This window comes from Balaenoptera borealis (assembly GCF_965194805.1).
Source record: "Balaenoptera borealis genome assembly, chromosome: 1".
NCBI lineage: Eukaryota > Metazoa > Chordata > Mammalia > Artiodactyla > Balaenopteridae > Balaenoptera > Balaenoptera borealis.
This window is the reverse complement of record NC_138860.1, coordinates 133,852,120-133,877,341: the sequence shown is the minus strand read 5'-3', so window position 1 is coordinate 133,877,341 and position 25,222 is coordinate 133,852,120. Positions and strand designations below refer to the sequence as shown.

Sequence of the window (25,222 nt, the reverse complement as noted above, 5' to 3'; positions counted from 1 at the left end):
TAAAAGTTATAAAAGTTGTTTTTTTTTTCCCCTTTGTGTAACCAAAGTGTATGCTACCTTTGGGGTGCCAAGTCTTTCAGTTATCTGGGGTCACCCTGTCCCACTTTACATGGAAAACTAGCACTTTCCCCATAGCCCACACATACACATTCCCAGCTCAGGATCATCAAGAAGTCCTAGGTTTATTATGGTTTCTCTAGGTCATTCCTGACACTGATTTCCCTTCTGTTGAATTCCTGATCTACGTTCCTTGTATCAATTCTTTCTTTTTTTTTTTTTTTTGGCCACACCATGTGGCATGCAGGACACTAGTTCCCCAACCAGGGATCAAACCCGTGCCCCCTGAAGTGGAAGCACAGAGTCCCAACCGCTGGACCACCAGGGAAGTCCCTGTATCAATTCTTATAATAGCTGTTATCTTTACTCCAACCTTACCCCAAGGTGGACCTACTCCTAATGCCATCATTTCCCAACAGTACTGCGAAGCATAAGGCTCTGATGTTTAACAGAGCTCATTGATGATTTGGGGTTTGGGGAGGTAATAGAGCACAGAATACTGGAATATTAGCCTTCACAGTCCTAAATATTTATTGGCTCTTCCCTGTCACAATTTCTCCATATTTTTTACCTCTCTCTTTCTCACAGTGTTTTCCTCTTTCCTCTAACACTTGTAACTGCCTCTTCAGGAGCTGCTGCCAAAACCCAAAACTCTTTTTACTGAGTATTTCTTCTTTTGTTTCACCTTCACTCTAACTGTGGATAATACTTCTCCCCTTTCTCAAACTATTGGGCTGGCCAAAAAGTTCATTTGGGTTTTTCTGTTAAGATCTTATGGAAAAACCAAATGAACTTTTTGGCCAACCCAATAAAACCCCTGCTATGTCTAAACAATAGAATTATCTACCGAGAAGATGAAATATTCTGCTCTCCTAGAAAGCAGTAACAAATGATTTAAATTAAATAGCCATCGGGGGACCTTCAAGATGTCAGAGGAGTAAGAGGTGGAGATCACCTTCCTTCCCACAAATACATCAAAAATACAACTACATGTGGAACCACTCCTACAGAACACCTACTGAACACTGGCAGAAGACCTCAGACCTCAAAAGGCAAGAAAGTCCCCACGTACCTGGCCATGTGGCTGACAGGGTCTTGGTGCTCTGGCCGGATGTCAGGCCTGAGCCTCTAAGGTGGGAGAGCCAAGTTCAGAACATTGGACCACCAGAGACCTCGCAGCCCCATGTAATATCAATCGGTGAGAGCTCTCCCAGAGATCTCTGTCTCAACGTTAAGACCCAGCTCCACCCAATGGCCAGCAAGCTCCAGTACTGAATGCCCCATGCCAAACAACTGGCAAGACAGGAACACAACCCCAACCATTAGCAGAAAACGTTGCCTAAAATGATACTAAGTTCACAGACACCCCAAAACACACCACCAGATGCAACCCTACCCACCAGAAAGACATGATCCAGCCCCACCCACCTGAACACAGGCACCAGTCCCCTACACCAGGAAGCCCACACAAATCACTGAACCAAACCTCACCCACTGGGGGCAGACACCAAAAACAATGGGAATTACGAACCTGCAGCCTGCAAAAAGGAGATCCCAAACACAGTAAGTTAAACAAAATGAGAAGACAGAGAAACATGCAGCAGATGAAGGAACAAGGTAAAACCCCACCAGACCAAACAAATGAAGAAGAAATAAACAGTCTACCTGAGAAAAAAATTCAGATTAATGATAGTAAAGACGATCCAAAGTCTTGGAAATAGAATGGAGAAAATACAAGAAATGATTAAGAAGGACCTAGAAGAACTAAAGAGCAAACAAACAATGATGAACAACACAATAAATGAAATTGAAAACTCTCTAGAAGGAATCAGTAGCAGAATAACTGAAGCAGAAGAAAGGATATGTGACCTAAAAGAAAAAATATTGGAAATAACTACCATAAATGCACCAACATTCGAATTATAGGGGTCCCAGAAGAAGAAGAGAGAAAGAAAGTTTCTGAGAAAATATTTGAGGAGATTATAGTCGAAAACTTCCCTAACATGGGAAAGGAAATAGTCAATCAAGTCCAGGAAGTGCAGAGTCCCATACAGGATAAAACCAAGGAGAAACACGCCAAGACACATATTAATCAAACTATCAAAAATTAAAAACAAAGAAAAAATATTAAAAGCAGCAAGGGAAAAGCAACAAATAACATAGAAGGGAATCCCCATAAGGTTAACAGCTGATCTTTCAGCAGAAACTCTGAAAGCCAGAAGGGAGTGGCAGGACATATTTAAAGTGATGAAAGGGAAAAACCTACAACTAAGATTACTCTACCCAGCAAGGATCTCATTCAGATTCAAGAGAGAAATTAAAAGCTTTACAGACAAGCATAAGTTAAGAGAATTCAGCACCACCAAACCAGCTTTACAACAAATGCTAAAGGAACTTCTCTAGGCAGGAAACACAAGAGAAGGAAAAGACCTACAATAACAAACCCAAACAAGAAAATGGTAATAGGAACATACATATCAACAATTACCTTAAATGTAAATGGATTAAATGCTCCAACCAAAAGACATAGACTGGCTGAATGGATACAAAAACAAGACCCATATATATGTTGTGTACAAGAGACCCACTTCAGACCTAGGGACACATACAGACTGAAAATGGGGGGATGGAAAAAATATTCCATGAAAATGGAAATCAAAAGAAAACTGGAGTAGCAATTCTCATATCAGACAAAATAGACTTTAAAATAAAGACTCTTACAAGAGACAAAGAACTACACTACATAATGATCGAGGGATCAATCCAAGAAGAAGATATAACAATTGTAAATATGCACCCAACATAGAAGCATCTCAATACATAAGTCAAATGCTAACAGTCATAAAAGGGGAAATCGACAGTAACACAATCATAGTAGGGGACTTTAACACCCCACTTTCACCAATGGATGGATCATCCAAAATGAAAATAAATAAGGAAACACAAGCTTTAAATGACACATTAGACAAGATGGACTTAATTGATATTTATAGGACATTCCATCAAAAAACAACAGAATACACTTTCATCTCAAGTGCTCATGGAGCATTCTCCAGGATAGATCATATCTTAGGTCACAAATCAAACCTTGGTAAATTTACTAAAATTGAAATTGTATGAAGTATCTTTTCCGACCACAGCACTATGAGACTAGATACTAATTACAGGAAAAAAACTGTAAAAAATACAAACACTAATATGCTACTAAATAACCAAGAAATCACTGAAGAAATCAAAGAGGAAATCAAAAAATACCTAGAAACAAATGACAATGAAAACACGACTACCCAAAACCTATGGAATGCAGCAAAAGCAGTTCTAAGAGAGAAGTTTATGGCAATACATTCCTACCTCAAGAAACAAGAAACATCTCAAATAAACAACCTAACTTACACCTAAAGCAATTAGAGAAAGAAGAACAAAAAAACCCCAAAGTTAGCAGAAGGAAAGAAATCATAAAGATCAGGTCAGAAATAAATGAAAAAGAAAAGAAGGAAATGATAACAAAGATCAATAAAACTAATAGCTGGTTCTTTGAAAAGATAAAGAAAATTGATAAACCATTAGCCAGACTCATCAAGAAAAAAAGGGAGAAGACTCAAATCAACAGAATTAGAAATAAAAATGGAGAAGTAACAACTGGCACTGCAGAAATACAAAGAATCATGAGAGATTAGTACAAGCAACTCTATGCCAATAAAATGGACAACCTGGAAGAAATGGACAAATTCTTAGAAAAAAACTACATCCCAAGACTGAGCCAGGAAGAAATAGAAAATATAAACAGACCAATCACAAGCACTGAAATTGAAACTGTGATTAAAAATCTTCCAACAAACAAAAGCCCAGGACCAGATGGCTTCACAGGCAAATTCTATCATTTAGAGAAGAGCTAACACCTATCCTTCTCACACTATTCCAAAATATAGCAGAGGGAGGAACACTCCCAAACTCATTCTACGAGGCCACTGTCACCCTGATGCCAAAACCAGACAAAGATGTCACATAAAAAGAAAACTACAGGCCAATATCACTGATGAACATAGATGCAAAAATCCTCAACAAAATACTAGCAAACAGAATCCAACAGCACATTAAAAGGATCATACACCATGATCAAGTGGGGTTTATCCCAGGAATGCAAGGATTCTTCAATATACGCAAATCAATCAACGTGATACACCATATTAACAAATTGAAGGAGAAAAACCATATGATCATCTCAATAGATGCAGAGAAAGCTTTCGACAAAATTCAACACCCATTTATGATAAAAGCCCTGCAGAAAGTAGGCATAGAGGGAACTTTCCTCAACATAATAAAGGCCATATATGACAAACCCACAGCCAACATTGTCCTCAATGGTGAAAAACTGAAACCAATTCCTCTAAGATCAGGAACAAGACAAGGTTGCCCACTCTCACAACTATTATTCAACATAGTTTCAGAGGTTTTAGCCATGGCTATCAGAGAAGAAGAAGAAATAAAAGGAATCCAAATCGGAAAAGAAGAAGTAAAGCTGTCACTGTTTGCAAATAATATGATACTATACATAGAGAATCCTAAAGATGCTACCAGAAAGCTACAGAGCTAATCAATGAATTTGGTAAAGCTGCAGGATACAAAATTAATGCACAGAAATATCTTACATTTGGGCTTCCCTGGTGGTGCAGTGGTTAAGAATCTGCCTACCAATGCACGGGACACGGGTTCGAGCCCTGGCCTGGGAATTCCCACATGCCATGGAGCAAATAAGCCCATGTGCCACAGCTACTGAGCTTGAGCTCTAGGGCACACAAGCCACAACTACTGAGACCATGTGCCACAGCTATTGAAACCTGTGTGCCTAGAGCCCATGCTCCACAACAAAAGAAGCCACAACAATGAGAAGCCTGTGCACCGCAACAAAGAGTAGCCTTGCTCACCACAACTAGAGAAAGCCTGCACACAGCAACGAAGACCCAACACAGCCAAAAATTTAAAAATAAATAAATAAATTTATTTAAAAAAAAAGAAATCTCTTGCATTCCTATACACTAATGACGAAAAATCTGAAAGAGAAACTAAGGAAACACTCCCATTTACCACTGCAACAAAAAGAATAAAATACCTAGGAATAAACCTACCTAAGGAGACAAAAGACCTGTATGCAGAAAACTATAAGACACTGATGAAAGAAATTAAAGATGATACAAACCGTGTTCTTGGATTGGAAGAATAATATTGTGAAAATGACTATACTACCCAAAGCAATCTACAGAGTCAATGCAATCCCTTTCAAACTACCACTGGCATTTTTCACAGAACTAGAGCAAAAAATTTCACAATTCGTGTGGAGACACAGAAGACCCCAAATAGCCAAAGCAATCTTGGGAAAGAAAAATGGAGCTGGAGGAATCAAGCTTCCTGACTTCAGACTATACTGCAAAGCTACAGTAATCAAGACACTATGGCACTGGCACAAAAACAGAAATATAGATCAATGGAACAGGATAGAAAGCCCAGAGATAAACCCACACACATATGGTCACCTTGTCTTTGATAAAGGAGGCAAGAATATACAGTGGAGAAAAGATAGCCTCTTCAATAAGTGGTGCTGGGAAAACTGGACAGCTACATGTAAAAGAATGAAATTAGAACACTTCCTAACACCGTACAAAAAAATAAACTGCAAATGGATTAAAGACCTAAATGTAAGGCCAGACACTATCAAACTCTTAGAGGAAACCATAGGCAGAACACTCTATGACATAAATCACAGCAAGATCCTTTTTGACCCACCTCCTAGAGAAATGGAAATAAAAACAAAAATAAACAATGAGACCTAATGAAACTTAAAAGCTTTTGCACAGCAAAGGAAACCATAAACAAGACAAAAAGACAACCCTCAGAATGGGAGAAAATATTTGCAAATGAAGCAACTGACAAAGGATTAATCTCCAAAATTTACAAGCAGCTCATGCAGCTCAATATCAAAAAAACAAACAACCCAATCCAAAAATGAACAGAAGACCTAAATAGACATTTCTCCAAAGAAGATATACATATCGCCAACAAACACATTAACGGATGCTCAACATCACTAATCATTAGAGAAATGCAAATCAAAACTACAATGAGGTATCACCTCACACCAGTCAGAATGGCCATCATCAAAAAATCTACAAACAATAAATGCTGGAGAGGGTGTGGAGAAAAGGGAACCCTCTTGCACTGTTGGTGGGAATGTAAATTGATACAGCCACTATGGAGAACAGTATGGAGGTTCCTTACAAAACTAAAAATAGAACTACCATATGACCCAGCAATCCCACTACTGGGCATATACCCAGAGAAAACCATATGCACCACAATGTTCATTGCAGCACTATTTACAATAGCCAGGACATGGAAGAAACCTAAGTGTCCATCAACAGATGAATGGATAAAGAAGACATGGCACATATATTCAACGGAATATTACTCAGCCATAAAAAGAAACGAAATTGAGTTATTTGTAGTGAGGTGGATGGACCTAGAGTCTGTCATAAAGAGTGAAGTAAGCTAGAAAGAGAAAAACAAATACTGTATGCTAACACATACATATGGAATCTAAAAAACAAAAAATTGGTTCTGACGAACCTAGGGGCAGGACAGGAATAAAGGTGCAGACATAGACAATGGACTTGAGGACACAGGGAGGGGGAATGGTAAGCTGGAGCAAAGTGAAAGAGTAGCATTGACATATATACACTACCATATGTAAAATAGTTAGCTAATGGGAAGCAGCTGCATAGCACAGGGAGATCAGCTCAGTGCTTTGTGACCCCCTAGAGGGATGGGCTAGGGAGAGTGGGAGGGAGACGGAAGAGGGAGGGGATATGTGGATATATGTATACATATAGCTGATTCACTTTGTTATACAGCAGAAACTAACACAACATTGTAAAGCAATTATACTACAATAAAGATGTGTAAATAATTAATCAACTAATTAATCAAATAGCCATCTTCTCCCTCACTCTACATTTGCAGATTTTCTTTCACTTATTTATACAGTCCTTTCTAATTAGTCAGACTATATGTACGTTTAAAGTAGATAATGAAAATAATGTACAATCTTTTTTTTTAAGGGGTTTTCTAAGTTTTAAAAACTGCTAATTAAAATTTAGTTCTGCACAGGTAATGAATAAATATTTACTCCTGTCTGCTTGTTCAGGTAATTTTAAATTAGTTCCAATTATAACTGATGCTTATAGATACACTATTTTGTCAGAGTTTATACTGTCTTTTATATACCAAGTTAACATAGGCTAACCCTGAGAACTTAAGTGAAATGTGAATATTTTCTATTGGGATACAGTTATTTGAAGATATTTAGCTTTTGTATGTATTTGATTACCTTTTTATATCTTTTTTGCATAGTTTTGTGTGAGAATAGAAAAGAATCCTGGCCTTGGATTTAGTATCAGTGGTGGAATTAGTGGACAAGGAAATCCATTTAAACCTTCTGACAAGGTAAGAATTGAATTTCTTATTGGCAATTTTAATTAGAAAAACACTATATTCTACTGCAGCAAAAAAACTTTTTTCAATTTTTTGGTTTTACTGTGCTTTAATAAGCTAGCTAACTATGAAGCCAATTAGAAACTTTTTCAGCAAAGGGAAAAAAGAATTCACTGCAGTGCTTGACAAATCCTATGAATGAGAAAAAATAAATTTAAGCATTCTCTTTGAAAAGGAAGTTGCTTGTTTTTTGCTTTTTGTTTTGTTCACAGTTGTATATATTTGTAAAGGAAGCTATATAGGCAATTTCTAACAAGTTTTTTCCAAAAGTTTATTTGTGGATCACTGATTTGGGAAAAAGTTTTCTCTTCTCATAGTAACAGAATGAATAAATAATGATTCAACGCCAGGGCCAGCTGATTGCCATCTCTTTAATCCATCATGTTGTAAAGTATTTCACTAATAGAATTGTAGAACTGAAAGACCATGGGAAACAAATATTCTGTGAGAAAATCAGTGTTAGCCATGGCAGAGGAATCAGGTCCTCCTCTTATGCTCACCCCTGTCTGTCAAATCATGGGTAAAGGTTCACCACCACTCCCAACTCTAACCTCAAACGTTGCTGAATATCCACCATGTTGCACATGTTCACATCTGGCCTGTCTGATCCCATTGTGGACCACTTGACTTTTTTAAGCAAAAAAATTTACCCTGAGCTATATAACCTGCCTTCTCCCATCAGAGTTTAATACTCTCAGCTTTTAAACAATTAGTGTTTATAATTTGATGATCATTGAAACTGTCTGCTTTTGACCTCATCAAATTTAATTGCATTAAGTGACATCATAAAATTTTGGGATGATGAAGAAAGACAGAAATTAGATATGAGTAAAACCTCCTCAGGCTCTCGACTTAACCTTTGAGTCACAAGGTGGTGCGGATCCTTTCAACTTACCACTATTGTAAAAATAACCCACACATCAGTTTCTGATTAAAGACCTATTTCTGAAAAAATTTGGATGCCCCTACTTTGGAGATTTCCATAGCCTTTAATCCCTTATTTTCCTCTACTTCTTCCCAGGCTTTTTGTTTCCTACCAGTAGTTATGGCCTCTTCCTTTCCTTTCTGGAGAAGAAGAAAGAAAGAGGTTGAACTATTTGGATGGAAAGGAGTAGAAAGAAATCCCCAGTGGCCATAGATAAGAGTTTCTTTGCTTAACTGATTGGAGCAGGTATTCATATATAAGGAATGTATATGAAGCAGCCCTATATAATTAGGGAAATTCCAGTTAGAAATGTCTGTGTATAAGTAACTACTACATTTCCTTTTTGAAATGATGTTGAGGATAATCATTGATTTAGTAGAATTTAAATATTCATGGCTTAGTAGGACCAAGTGTTTACTGAATTTTAATAAATTATTAATATATCTTAAGACAAAAAGCATGAAAAGTCAAAATTATCAGAAACATATGGTATTTTTAAAAGCCTCAAATCATTGTCTTATTCATCTTGACCCCTCTTTTTGTCTCTGGTTTTACATCTCTTCCATAAGTTCTTTCAATGCAAAGGTAACAACCTTATCATTCATAAGATAGTTGAAATTCAAAAGACATGTTTTCTTCTCTTATCTCACCAGCAGATATATCTTTTCACTATATTTTTGGAAGGCACAGCATAATAGATATTTTTCAATTAAAGATGCACAAGTTTCTAAATAGTCAAGATGTCTGAATGCTGTTACTTTTCTGCTTTTATTTTCAACTGAAGGGGATAGCAGGTGTGAGGCTTTCAAATCATTGCCTGTGATTCTTCCACTGTGATGAAATATGAACACTTTATAACTATTAATTTAATTTTTCATTGTAACATTTTGATGACTCTAGTGAGACTGAACTATTTCTATGATCTTATAATTTCTCTTTTGGTTAAATGCAACAGATACAGAGCTTGAATTATATAATCTATCCATTGAAAGATTCCCCTCAAAAGCACTTTTCTTTGCCTGATTACTTTCTAAAACACTTAAAATCTGAAAACTGAATCTCTATTACAGAAAAATTGATCATAGTAATTAAAAGTTCCAAATCTACAGAAGACTCAGACTGCTCTTAATTTATTGACCACACCAAACATATGGTAGATACTTAGTTTAAAATGTTGAGGTGATCTAAAGACATTGGCTCTGACAATTTCTATAAAAATTTAATCCACTCACAAAGAAAGGGATTAATCTCGAGGAAATTCAGTTGCATTTTTTTATCCCCAGTGCCCCATTCTTGTAGAGGTTGCATAAAATTTAGAGTAGAATCCAGTGCCTATATCAACCTAAAAATATCAAACAGTAAGAAAATGAAAATGAACTTTAAAAATACTCTTCTCTCCAATGTTGAAGGACAATTTTATCATAAACTGGCTAATTTACAGCTGTGAGGAGGGGTGAGGAGAACCAAAATAAACAGGTGTTTTAATCCAACCTGGGTCAGAGGTTGATGCTTTCTTTATAAGGAGTTCTACTCATGCAAAAGCTTAAACTTTAATATGGTACATACCCCCTTCCAATAAACAAGTCATGGGTTAGAAGCAGTCTTTCGAGCATACTATATTATTTTACTTACTGTTCATTAATGTTTAAGTGTTTTGTAATGACACTCAAAATTCTAAGTATCCAAGATATCTGAATGTCTTAGAGTCATTGAAGACTTTCTGTACTAAAGTAGCCAATAGATTTGTTCCCTTCTCTTCATTATGATTGCTAGGAACCACTGTTTCAGCCAAATGCCAAGGACTAAAGTGAAATAGCATCCAAACTGATTACCTAGTTTACAGCCAGATAGGAAAAGCATGAAGCAGTCATCCCTAAGGGCTGAGAGTATGAAACTGGGACAAAAGTGAGTTGTGTTGTTCAGTCTGGCAGAAGTTCCAATTTAGGTTCTGTGGTAGTGTGAGACTACTGCAGAAAAACTCTTGGTACAGCCCAAAAGTTAACTGAGGCTTTAGGGAGAATTGAGGATTAAGATATGAAGACTGTTTTGTACCAGACTTTGAGAGCTTAGAACAGCATCTGGTCTTGCAAATTTAACTCTTCTCGAAGACGCCAAGGTAGTCTGATTACGGTCTCCTTAGGTTAAACGGATGGAGCACGATTAGTCCTGCAGTTCATATCATTGTCAGAACCGTGTTTAGTAGTTGAACAACCCAACTCACTCATCATGGAGTTCATTATTTTGGGTTCACTGCCAGGTGAAAACTGCTTTTACATATTTGGAAAGAGAAAACTGTAGAAAACCAGGTGAAAAAGCCTTCATATAATGCTTGCCTTTGCCCTCCCTGTGAAGTGGATGGAGCCATTATCTGGTTTATTATTATAGAGAAACATTGCTGTCAAGATGGCACGATGCTGCAGAGAGATAAAAGATTTTGATCCAACAAATCTGATGATAATAATAAAAGTATAGACTTTTACTGAGTATCTGCAATGTGCTAGTCACTGTATTAGGCTCTTTATATACATGAACTTATCTGATCTTCTTAGCAACTTGAGTTAGTTGAGTATTATTATTCCTCATTTTGTTGAGGCCCAGAGGGGTTAATTAACTTGCCCAAGGTCATTTAGCTGACCTGTGGCAGATAAGATTTGAACCCAAATTGATCTGATTCCAAATCCTTTTCTCTTAACAAGCACTATGATACTACCTCTATCTGCAAATACCACTTAGCAGAAGAGCCACATGACAAATTTATACCCTGTAGAATTGAGACTAACATAATAATCTAATATTGAAAGTGTTACAGAACACTGTAATTAGTTATAGTCTAGATATTTGCTTCAAGTCCTTGGAAGTCAGCATGTATTCTCTATTGAACTTAGATAATTAGAAGCATACTGTATACATTAGATTGCTAAGCATTTATATAACTTTTGGACTAAGGTATTATTACAGTGGAGATCCTGCCAATGGAACAAACCACAATAATCTTTCCCTATATTTAAATGTTCATAAAATAATAATTCATGATTACAAAATTTAAGTAATATACCAATACAGTTTCCACGAGATGTTGTTAGGAAGAAGAGACCGGATTAATGGATGACTGATATCATGTTGTTGTGTGACTTCATAAGGCAGCCCGAGACTCTGAAAATAAATGAATTTTTAATGATGTATTCACACAGTTCATCATTCAGGGACTGATATCCCTCCTTGCCTCATTTTAGAAGGAAGGACTAAGCTTCTGGAGTTTAAAGATATTAACAAGAACTCATAGCCTCTTTCTCTATATACTGTAAAGGTACAGCACTGAACAATGCCATGAACAATCACCTAGTAACAGGATCAAAATGGAAGCTGTATTATGAATACCTCAAATCACTTGATAGCAGGAAATATACATACTATGACATTGGAACCAAAGAATCACTTATTCTCCACAGTTTTATCATAAACACTCATGCTGAGCAGATGCCAGAGAGCCTACCCATATTTCCAATGATTTGGGCAATCGGCATGTAGACACATAAATGATAGAAGAAACAATCCTTTTTTTTTTTTTTTAAATGCCTTAATTTGCCCATGGTACAGGTAAAATCCCAAGCCAAGGAAGAATATTATAGGCATGGCAAATGTAAAATACTATAATCACCAATAAACTCTAAATAAATGTTCTGGAATTTCAGAATAAATTACTATATCTAATTCTACATAAATTCTAAAAAATTGATTCCAGATGCCAAACAGCCTCCCTCCTATTTACATCCCACATTCCACCCCTAGAAGAAAATTTGTGTGGAGATGAGTATTGCATCAAATAAAAGTTTTTATATGATTAATATTACGAAGAGAAGAAAGGTTAGATGTGCAGATCCAAAGCATTTATTTGACATCTTTACCTGGGGATAACAATACCCAGAGGCAGACTTGGCAGTAGCAAATTCGAAAATGCACAAGAATAATTTTCTGGGTTTGTTCAGCCTCATGACACTGGGTGATTCATAAATAAAAAGTTGCAAAAGATATGCTCTTGACTTATGAAAAAGGTGCATACCCTATGTCTACACCTTGTCATGTTTTCTCCATGGATATAAAACTCAGGAATAGCAAACACATTTGTCTAGAACTCCACACAGCATATGATTTATATTTACTACATAAACATTAAACTACATATAATATTTCCTTCATTTTGTACAACTCTTAGACAAAGGTGATTTATTTTATATGTTTCTAAATTAATTTTATAATATAATTTGTATATCTGTCCCATCTTTAATTCTATTTCAAGCGATTATGTAATGCAAATTTGGAGAATCCATTAGTTATGTGAAAGTAACATTCAGGAGCAAGGAATAGATATAATATAAATATATATAATTTATATATAAAACTGAATTTTTAAAAATAAATAACAAACAAATTATTTTACAACACAATTACTTCAGCTGCATCTTAGTCACACTGCAGTTTGAGGTTCAGAATGCCACTTGGTTGTTTGAGGACTTTAAAAGCAAGAATTTTTTTAATAAAAAATGCATTTTTGCCTGTTCTGTTCTGCCTTATATGTTGAAAAAAACCCTGAATCTATTCAGAAATATTGATAGAAATGCAGTCTTTGCAATCTCCTGTTAATAGGATTCCTATAAGTATTACCACCTATATGAGGCCTTTTAAGAAGGCATGGCAGTGTGCTTTAGCCAATTGGATAATTTCAACATCAAGACATTATATTATAAAGAAGACATATAAGATTTCAGCTTGTGAAAAGATATAATAAAATATAACTCAACACATACTTGGTTCTTTAAGAAAATATCATTCCATCATACATATGAAAAAATAAGGTGATTTAAAAGTACCATTTTAAATAAGAACATTGATTGGGACATTTTAATTCAACAATATATTCAGAAATTCACTAGAATTGAGACTGCTATCACTTTGTGATATTCTCTAACAATCAGTAAAATAATTTTCAATAAAATTAAAGTCCAAATACATAGCCAGCTGTATTAGTTGCTAGAGTTAAATATTATCTATGTTCTGTCTGCTGCATCATTTCAGCCATTTAGCATGGAACAAAATAAGCTAAATAAGGAGACAGAAAATGGTGTGGGAAAGGATTTGAGACTTTTTAAGTTTGTTGCTATTTGATGGAAAAATGTCAGAGACTTCTCAATCAAAATATGAAAACACTTAAAATTAGTTCATAAATAATATTTTACGTAATAACTAACAAGAATTGACAGGTCCAACAATGAGAGAAAGTTAATTACTGAGGGCCCAAAAGATCTTTGGGAAATCTGTGAAATCTTTCATATTCCATTTATAAAGTTACTACCACAAGTTTTAAGTGGTATTGCAGGGACCTCCGTAGTATTTCTAGTTTTACTTGAAAATGTTATAACCAACTAGAGTTCTTGAAAATATTGTGAATCCAGATTAATAGAAATAAAACAAAACAAAAATAAATTAAAAAGTAATAACTTCCATGTCTCTGCCTGTAGCAGTATTGTTTAGCTTTTTTAAATTTACCTATATAACATTTGAGATGTATCTCAATAATATGTATTTAATAACAATATTATCCATTTTTCCTCCAATCTACCCCCAAAGCTGCTCTATGCTTGGGGAGCAGAGGTGCATTTTATCTCCTGGTACTGGGTTCCAAAGAATCGCTAGTAAGCAAAATATAGAATCTACATATCCCTTCCAGGCAAGAAGATACTGCAGAGCTTTAATTTTTGTAGTTTATATTTGTCTAAAGCCAGCTCCCCAAGATGCAGAACTAGAGATGAAGACTTTTGTGCAAGTAGTTAATTGAAGATTTGCTGTCCGGCGAAATCTATATGAGAATAAGGGATGCAGGATAGGGCAGGTGAAGAAAGTGGAAATCCACAAAGATGTGGATTTAGTGGAAACCGGATGGTACAGCGTACAGGGCGCTCTGGAGCATCAACGGTACCACAGAGTTGTCTCACCTTGAGGAGGGAAATGGCTTTTTGTACCCTGGTATCAGTCATTAACTACATGGGAAGGAGCATAACCTTCCCAGCATTTCCCAGTAAGGAGGCTCCAGGCTGAGGGTAATTTTCAAAAGAAGGGTTAGATGTGAGCTGTCAGCAGCACCTGCAGGATGAGAGCACCAATCTGATAAAGGGAATCTGGGCAGGTCCCCAAAAGTGTCCATTATGCAACTATGAAAACAATGGATGTTCTTCATCTTTCAAACTAAAAGCACTTTAGTACCAGCAATTCTGATATGCTCATCTATGAGAAGTACCGCCTGAGTGCTTTCAACCATGGCACATAACTGAGAGGGATTGCCAAACCAACTGATACTTCAGTGTGGATCCTGAAATTTGCCGTGTCATAGTTTTTTCAATGAGACCCATTAAATCTGCTTTTAAATACTTGTAATTTTTCTGATTAATTATTTTCTTAAAAAAAAAAGACTGCTATATTCTACAAATATAGTCTTAGTCTCTCTAAGAGATAGTAATCACTAATTGAGCCAAATCTATGTTCTTTGGCAGCTAAAGAAAGTGGTTTACAAAATGATATTGATCAGAAGAAGCAGGGAAGTTTGGAGTGAACACACTTAGATGGGAAAAATTTTTATGTAACAATAGGTAAGATCAGAGAAATGAAGACAACGGAGAAAGAAACCCAAGTAACTGCAAAACACTTTTATTGTGTCATTTTTCTCTTTTGGGTGTGTGAAGAAAATCATGAGAACTCAAAGAGTTGATTCTTAAGTTCTGTAAGTTCCAACTTAAATCCTTAAATCCTCCCTAAGATCCTTTGAATGAGTTGAAGGAAAACCATAAACAGATGAGAATAGATTTCCAGACACCAAGTTAACCTGAAGGTGCTAGAACTATGCTGGAAAGTTGGACTACTAGATCAGAATTTAGACTGTGTTATTTTAAAATGTATATATATGTATATATATATATATGTGTATATATTTTTTAAAATATATATTGTTAATAAATTCAGAGTTACATTAAGCAGTAAATGAGTAGTAACAGTTTATGATTACTGTATAAGGTACAAAATTACAAATATGCATTTGTTTAATTGCAATCGTCCTTACAATATAATTAATAAAGCTATACATGATCTTAGTAACCAATTCTATTTTTTAAGTGTAATGGAGTAGAAATTATTTCCCATTTTTGAAAACTACTGGATCAAACCCCATTACCATACACAAACCACATTCCCATAACAAGGCACTATCATTTAACCTCCAAGAACATTTATTAATAGAAAATAGGAAGTGTTGGAGTAAACATTAAAGTGATTAAAGAAAAATCATATCTTAAATTCGTGTTTCTCTTTGTTTATTGAGGTATACCAAGGTCTGTGTGTTTACTGAGAGAGAAAAATCATACATTCATCCTATCCTCTACTTTAAAAAAATTGCTTCCCCCTTGACTCTGTGACTAATTTAGTAGGATACGTAGACTAAGGTACAAGATTTGCTTATTCCTATACTGCAAGAAGACCTTACGATATGTTGGGTTTTGTATGACTTGCACACACCAGCTGGGGCGGCTTCAGTTCTCTGAAGGTGTCCATCTCTGAGCCATAATGTGAGAGTGGTGAAAGAGACAGAGAATCGAGAACCACTTTTACTTAGGTACCTCCTACTGATTGTGAACTAGGGCATTCTCAACATAATCGACATAATCATCCTTTAAAATCATAATATGTTCTTAGTCTCAGATGTGTACAACTGCAATGTCTTTTTTCTTTAACTTATATCTCTTAAAAAAATTATACAGGTAAGAAATGAAAACACTCTCACTATAAAAATTCAAATAATACAGAAATACAGAGACTAAAAAGTGAGAAAAAAAAAAAAACCCTCCCTTTTCACTCTACCCCACACTGCCAATGCACAGCTGTGGCCTAAGAGCCACTTTGTCAGTCAATGTATCAGGAATCCACAACTAGAGTGTCCTCTGGACATTTGTCACTGGCCTTTTTGACCTCCTGATTTCACCGCCAGCTCTAAGCAATACTTCTAGTATGGTCTACTCTACATAAAACCATATTTTATCTAAAAGAATCATAGTTTGACTGAATGTAGTTTACAATACAATAATTTTTCACTTTAAAACCTTATTTTAGCATAAGTGACAAAAAAGCTTTGACTAAATTCTTCACTTTTCAATCCATTATTTTGGAGTGGTGTAGATAGTGTCAAAAAATTTGACAATTGAAGGGGCTTTGAGGAAGACTGCAGGGGTGATTTCTGATTTCTGCAGTAATCAGAAAGCTGATTACTGATACTATTTTAGTAGTACCTAGGAAGGAGATGCCACAGCCACCTACAGTTACCCACTCTTGTTTTTAATGGCTTCTACTATTTTATGCTATGTATAAAGCTGAGAAGAGGACTTCCCTGGTGGCGCAGTGGTTAAGAATCCGCCTGCCAATGCAGGGGGCACGGTTTCAATCCCTGGTCTGGGAAGATTCCACATGCCATGGAGCAACTAAGCCCGTGCAACACAACTACTGAACCTGTGCTCTAGAGCCAGCGAGCCATAACTACTGAGCCCACGTACCTAGAGCCCATGCTCCACAACAAGAGAAGCCACCGTAATTAGGAGCCTGCACACCGCAACTAGAGAAAAGCCTGTGCACAGCAACAAAGACCCAATGCAGCCAAAAATTAATTAATTAATTAATTAATTTAAAAGAAGAAAAAAAAAGCTGAGACGAAAAGCCAGTAGGAACTCTGATCGAATCTGTAAGCTGTATGAAGCTCAGCAATCCATATATTCACCACCAGTTGAGGTCTCATATGAAATACAGGCTTTAAAGAATTCATAAAATAAAAGAAATGAAAAATATTTCACCTATTTTTCCCAAAGAGGCAAGAAATCTGGAAAGACAATTATGTGGAAGAGTGTGATCATTTACTTTTAAATGAAAATATGAAAATCAAATGAAAGAAAATTCTTCTTTTAAGCTTAAGAATTTTACCAAGAAATAAACAGGAAGAAAATGTACGTTCAGTCAACAATACACAGACTCCCAGAGATTTTTAACTGTTATGGAATAATTGCAATACTGGAGCAATCAATAAAAGGAAAATTACAATTATAATTCCTAACAGGAATACCTCAGAGACATTGGGGTTTGTTTCCAGACCACTGCAATAAGATGAATATTGCAATAAAGCAAGTCCCTCGAAATTTTTGGTTTCCCAGTGCATTTAAAAGTTATGTTTACACTATATTGTAATCTATTAAGTGTGCAATAGCATTATGTCTAAAACAATGTAGATACCTTAATTCAAAAATACTTTATTGCTAAAAATGCTAACCATCATCTAAGTCTTCAGCAAGTCGTAGTAATAACATCAAAGATCACTGATCACAGACCACCATAACAAATAGAATAATAATGAAAAAGTTTGAAATATTGCAAGATTCACCAAAATGTGACACGGAAACATGAAGTGAGCAAACGTTGTTGGAAAAACGGTGCTGATAGACTTGCTTGACAGAAAGTTGCCATAAACCTTCAATTTTAAAACTGCATTGTCTGCAAAGTGCAATAAAGTGAAGCACAGTGAAACAAGGTACGCCTGTATAAAGTAATCAAAGCCAAACATAATTTCAACTCTTATATTCAAATTCCCCAAAAGAGAATAGTGCCTGGTGATCAGCACCAAACTATAAAAAAAAAAAAAAAAAATCGATTTTTTAGTAGTCAATTTGTCATTTCTAACAGGAATCTCAGATAAAAGGAAATAAACTGCTTACTTCTTGGTTGTTTTTATCAAGTCATAAGGGCAGTATCTTGAAAACTATATGTTTATATACATTTTTTCTTTTTGGCTACTAAACAAATCTTTACAATGACATGAAAGAATGGTGCAAGTGTATTTTTTCTGTTAGGATCACTCCATTAGGTTGTTACTAAGATATTTGTAATCACATAGCCAATTTCTATGGGTTTAAATAGTCTCCTGTTGCTCCAATGCATTATTTTTTTTAATAGATCTTTATTGGAGTATAATTGCTTCACAATACTGTGTTAGTTTCTGTTGTACAACAAAGTGAATCAGTCATATGCATACATATATCCCCATATCCCCTCCCCCTTGAGCCTCTCTCCCATCTTCCTTATGCCACCCCTCTAGGTCATCGCAAAGCACCGAGCTGATCTCCCTGTGCTATGCTGCTGCTTCCCACTAGCTAACTATTTTACATTAGGTAGTGTATATAAGTCGATGCTACTCTCACTTCACCCCAGCTTCCCCCTCCCCGCCTCGCCATGTCCTCAAGTCTATTCTCTATGTCTATGTCTTTATTCCTGCCCTGCCCCTAGGTTCATCAGTACCTTTTTTTTTTAAGATTCCATATATATGTGTTAGCATACGTTATTTGTTTTTCTCTTTCTGACTTACTTCACTCTGTATGACAAACTCTAGGACCATCCACCTCACTACAAATAACTCAGTTTCGTTTCTTTTTATGGCTGAGTCATATTCCATTGTATATATGTGCCACATCTTCTTTATCCATTCATCTGTTGATGGACATTTAGATTGCTTCCATGTCCTGACTGTCGTAAATAGTGCCACAATGAACACTGTGGTACTTCTCTTTTTGAATTATGGTTTTCTCAGGGTATATGCCCAGTAGTGAGATTGCTGGGTCATATGGTAGTTCTATTTTTTACAAATGTAACCAAGTGATTTTTATTTCAATATTTCTTTATTTAAAAATTAATGAAAGAGAGTTTTGAATTCCTTTAAACATCTGTGCATAAGATTTTTGTGAAATTTTTAGAGGACTTTGGTCAGTTGTATAATTTGTATCTCTGTCTTTTGAGGCTCAAATTTTTTAGGTTTCTAAAGCAATTCTTTCTGTTCATTTTTTACGGATTTTACATTTCATTGTTTTGTCAGCTAAAGTTCAGTCATACACTGAATCATCATACGCAGCTGCCAATTCCCTCCTTTTTTTCTCTTTCTCGCCTTTCCTTCCATCTCTCCTTTCCTCCCTCTCCCCTCTCCTTTAGTTTCTAATGGTCATGGGATAAATCTCTTCACTTGCTGCATATAAATTCCTCAGTGTTAAGGTAGCAAATTGTTCAAAGCTCAAGATTTGTCTCTCAGCAATTAACCTTAAAATATTTTGTTTTCACACTTTGACTCATAGAGAGTAAAGCTATTGAAACACCTTTATTCTTGATGTGTCTTCTAATAATCACAGGGATTAAGTAAACACAGTCTACTGTGTATGTGTAATGCTGCTTCTATGAGCTGCATCATAGCTTAATATTAACCTTGCTCAATTCATGAAAAGAAATTATTTGCCAATATTTGGCCAAAAAAAAAAAAGTTTCCCCTTGCAAGCTATTGAATCTATGTCTGTGTTTGCTATTTTTATGGGTCAGTTTTTTCTCCAGAAACGCTCTTTGAACTTTTATAATTATATGAAAGCATATGATACCATATTCTATAATATATAACCAATGTGTTCTGAATTGTAATTGTAATTGTAATTGTATGCAATTTTTATCTGAGATATGGCCTTCCTAGAAACCAATTTCTTAGCATCAGCTAGAGCCAAGTTTTTTCAGAATTTTAAAGAAAAGCATATTTCACAAATTGAAGTTGTAATTCCCTTAAGACAAGTTCTATATTGGTGTCTACATTTACAATAGCTGAGACTGTCACAGTCATTCACCTTCATCATTAAAAAGCCATATAAAGTTCCTTTCTCCTCTAAAGTTAGAATGTTAAATGTTGGCCTTGTAGACTAAATTTCAAGGAACGTTGAGTCCTTCAAGGTTTACGTCCAGAGGTGCAGAGACTAGGTAACCAATAAGACAAGGTCAGATTTTAACACTGTGTAAAACCTTCCATACTCATCCATTTACAAAATTACTTGTGAAAAGTAAAACTTTTTAAAAACCCATTATGGGTACTTTTGGAAAAACTTCATTTATGACTTATATGAAGACTGGTTTAAAAACTGGGGAAGAAACATGAAATGGCAAAAGGTCAAGCCTATTTGTAGCATCCGGCCAGTGCTCTCCAGATTAGCTTTGGTTCAAACCTATGGGGGTCCCTCTGTGATGCATGAGTCTGTTGTGTCTGTGTCTGTCTCAAGCACACCCAGATATTGGTGTCTGATAGGAGAAAAGACTTGCATTCTTTGGAAAGGACTGCAATACTTATCTTGTTGCTCTGTTGTGAGATGCCCTCTAGAGGTGGTGCTAAGGGAAAACCACTGTGCTATCAAGCCACTAAGGAACATGAGAGCTGGTGATGAGGTGCAAAACATTAGAGAAACACACTCAGAAATGCCATTAGCCAGTAACTAGACTCTAGCAGCCATTGTTACAGAGCTGATGTTGGCTTGGAGCTACCAAAGGAAGTAGCCTCTAAAAGTTATTAAGAACCATCAGAAAGCCCTCTTGTTAGGACCTATGTCCATTATTCAGAGTAAACAATAATTGGAGCCATTACCACTGACAGCCACCGCTAGGAAACCACAGATGATACAGGAGAGACTTTCCAGCCCTCTTCCCATCCCCTTCCCTAAATCAAAGATGCAAATCCTCTTATCTGTTGGGAATTCAAGGTAAAGATAACAAATGTCGGCCTTTCAATGTACTCTAAGACTAAGAGTAATGAAGAATTTTCTGACAGTAAATCTGGTGCAGTTGGGAGACTCAGAAATCTCTTATTGCAGGCTTTGCTGGAAAGAAAGACCCTGGATTGTAGCTCAACCTTCAGACTTTCAATAATTATAATAACATTTATAGACCCTATACTGAGTGCCATCTACTGTTCTAAGTATTTTGTATGTGTTCACTCACTTAATCTAATAACTATGAGGTATAAACCACTATTATAATCAGTTTACTGATGAGGAAAAATTAAGTACACAAAAGTTAATTAACTTGCCCAAGGTCACCAATTTATAAATGGTGAACACAGACAGGCTAACTCCAGAACTATGCTCTTATTCACTTCTTTCACTATATGGTAGGCAGAAAAAAATGGCCTCCCAAAGATTGCCACATCCTAATTCCTAGAACCTGTGAATATGTTACATTACAAGGCAAAAGGGACTTTGCAGTTGAGATTAAATTATGGAATTTGAGATGAGGAAGTTATCCTGGATCCAGGTAGGCCTAATCTAATCACATAGGTCCTTAAAAACAGAGAATCTTTCTTGACTGTGGTCAGAGGGAGATGTGAATGTAGGAGAATAGTCAGAGAGATGCACAGTTGCTGGCTTTGAAGATGGAAAAAAGGGACCACGAGCTTAGGAATGTGGACTTTTCCTAAAAGCTTTTCCGAAAAGGCAAGGAAACATTCTCCCCTAGAGATTCCAGGAAATAATGCAGCCCTGCCAACACCTTTGTTGTAGCCCAGTGAGACCTGAGTTGAATGTCTAACCTACAGAACTGTCAGATAATAAATCTGTGGTGTTTTAAGCCACTAAGTTTGTGGTAACTTATTATAGCAGCAGCAAAAAACCTAATATACACTACTCATTGAAAAACAGTTACTGAGGTATTTTCCTTATTTGGGCAAAATGGATTTGCTATATCACTTTAGGTATACAGATTATTTCACTAGTTTGAATGTATTGCATGATAGTTTGTCTCACATTTAGCACTCCGCAAATGTTACAAGAAATTTAGATCTTGCCCGAAGAGTTATAAAATTGGTCATATGCCATGATTTGGATCTTTGATGCATACAAGATGGCTTACTGATGCTTGGAAGTTAGAAGATGGCTTTTTACCAATCAGTGGGAAGTTATTGTTCTAATTTTCAGAATACAAATAGTCGGATGATTCCTCACCAAAGTCTGTCATCAGTGTCAAAGTGTTCTTTGAAGTCTCAAAAGAAAATGAATTTGTTGAAAGGGTGACACACTGCTACAATGAACTTTTTGAAAACAGTGTCAAAGTTTTCATATTTCTCATCAATATTCATCATAACAGAGACCACAAAAATGGGTTCAGAGTTATTTGGTCTCTTTCATATGACAGTGTTTATATGTCAATACATAAATACAGTGAAAAATCAGGGCACTGGCCTTTTCAGGCAGTCTTTGGGGAAACATTCCACCTCCAAAAATAATGAATGCTACAGACCATTATCAAACATAACTCATTGCTATCTGTTTTGACTAATGTGGCAATATGCTGGCTGATAGGATATATATATAGAGAGAGAGAGAGAGAGAGAAAGAGACAGAAAGAAAGAGAAACTATGCCAATGAGCAGTAGCAATTTCTTAGTTGGTAAAATTTATTGATTGAAAAGAAATATTAACGCTTTAGAAAACAGCAATAAATGCTTAGGAAGACTCAGGCCACCATAAGAGAAAGCTTCAAAGCAAGTCTCCAGAACAGTGGTTGAACCCTGCAGAGCTTTGTGATGATTGAAATTAAACCTACTAGAGACATGACTTTGGTATTCTTTCAGCAGTCAGCTTGTGGAGTGTTGCTAGTTCCTCTCAGCATTGCAATATGATGGCCACAATTCAGTTCCTATGGTCTGGATTCATACAAAGATTATTAAAACTGTTCCCGTACAATAAGCTGAAGAAAGGCAATCAAAATTAACTAGGTAGCACAGACTTTGACTGCTGGGATAAAATAATAGTCAAAACAACTTCGCCTTCATCATCCAGAGATGCAGTGTCATTCTGCTTGTTGTACAGAGACTGCAACAGCAAAAGAGGGGGACCACCAGGGGAACTGAGTACTCATACAGTCTCCTGGATGGATGGAGTATGAGAGTTATGTGCCCACTATGAAAAGGACTGTGAGGATTATATGTGTTTTCACAACCAGTGCCATTCACTGGTCTGGTGGATTAGTCATTGTGCCTTATTTAACTGTCCCTTTCAAACAACCAGTTTTCTTTTTCCTTCTGAACTGACCATTTGTACAACTGAACTGACCAAAGTAACTAGCTGTTTGAACATCACACCAAATTGTGACACCATTAACCTAAAAGGTTTTTTAAGTTTTTATTACTATTTTCTTAATGTTATTAGTACCTAATCATTGCAGAAAAATTAGAAAACCCAGAGAAGCAAAAAGAAAGAAAAAAATATACATATATATGATGTCTCATTACCCAGTACAACCACTGTTAATGTTTAGGAGTATATTCTTCTAGATATTTTCCCACACAAATATACATTTAAACATGTTTCAGCAAAAATAGCATTATGCCGCACATAATGTTTTATAACTTGCTTGTTTCTCTAAGCACTAGTGTCCTTCTATAGCTGTCATCTAGGACTTCATTTTTAATGACCACATATCGTTCTACTGTATAGATTTACCATAATTTATTTATTTAATCAATCCCCTGTTATTAGACATTTACATGTGATTTGTAATTTTTCTTATTACAAATAATACCGTGATAAACATATTAGTAAATACATGTTGCATATTTATCCAGTTATTTCCCTAACATAAGTTCTAGAAGTCGAATTACTGGTTAAAGTTATGCAGTTTTCTAATATTTTAACGCCTACTGTAGTTTCATCTTTGAATGGGAAAGATAACAGGTTAAAATCAGAAAGATAAAAATCATTCAAAATCCTTAAATTAATGTTTCATAAAGATCTAAAATGCTAAATTAAAACACATAGAAATATTTTAATTAGGGTCTGTTTGTTAAACCATTTACAAAGACATACACAAAGTTATGGGTTTAAGTGAGAGTTATTAAGTTTACAGATCAGTAAATTAGATAATTTTCTAAATAACAGGCAAAGCCATTAAAATATTATCTTCTGTTAATACTCAAGAATTAAAAACAATAAGAGCTGTATTGATATATAATTCACATACCATAAAATTCACCCTTTTAAAGTGTACAGTTAGGTGGTTTTTAGTATATTCACAGAGTTGTGCAACCGTCACCACTATCTAATTCCAGAACCCTTTTATTACCTTAAAAAGAAATCTGTACACATTAACAGTCACTCCCCTTGCTTCCCAGCCCCTAGCAAACACTAATCTGCTTTCCATTTTTATGCATTTGCCTCTTCTTGACATTTCATATAAATGGAATCATACAATATGTGGTTTTTTGTGACTAGCTTCTTTCATTTAGCATAATGTTTTCAAGGTTCATCAATGTTGTCAGTACTTCATTCTTTTCTATTGCCAAATAATATTCCACTGAATAGATATACACATTTTGTTTATCCACTCATCAGTTCATTCTTAGTATATTAATCAAAATCTTGTCACCATCATGTTTAAAGTACTTCAGTAGCTCCCCAAACTGATAAAGATGTCCATTAAAGACCCATCTTGATCTGGTCCCTACCTACTTTTGGGGATTGATATGATTTTCTCCCATGTTCCCAACCACATACACTCGAACCCTTCCACAACCACTGCAGTCATAATAGAACTACTTGCAGCTTCCTGAATGTAACAGGCACTCTCACTTTTGTATGTGCTATCCCTTCCATGTAGAATATTTTTCCTTATCTGTGTGGATACCTTTTACTTGTCCTTTATGATTCCGTGCCAGATATCTCCTCTTCTTAGAAGCTCCAACACATTAAGGTTAAGCTGGATGCAACATTTTAAATAATCTATTATATTGATTACCTCTATCATAACACTTCTCACACTGTCTCATAGTTGGTTT

General features: G+C 35.7%; 1 protein-coding gene across 3 annotated transcripts in view; it reads left to right on the top strand.

Moving 5' to 3' along the window:
• LRRC7 (leucine rich repeat containing 7) overlaps positions 1–25,222 on the top strand; it is a 519,751-nt gene that overhangs the window by 458,081 nt on the left and 36,448 nt on the right. For all 3 annotated transcript variants that reach the window (XM_082356466.1, XM_082356465.1, XM_082356469.1), the window contains one exon: positions 7,462–7,554. In XM_082356466.1, the coding sequence (XP_082212592.1) occupies positions 7,462–7,554 (93 nt within the window). The remainder of the gene's footprint in view (positions 1–7,461; positions 7,555–25,222) is intronic.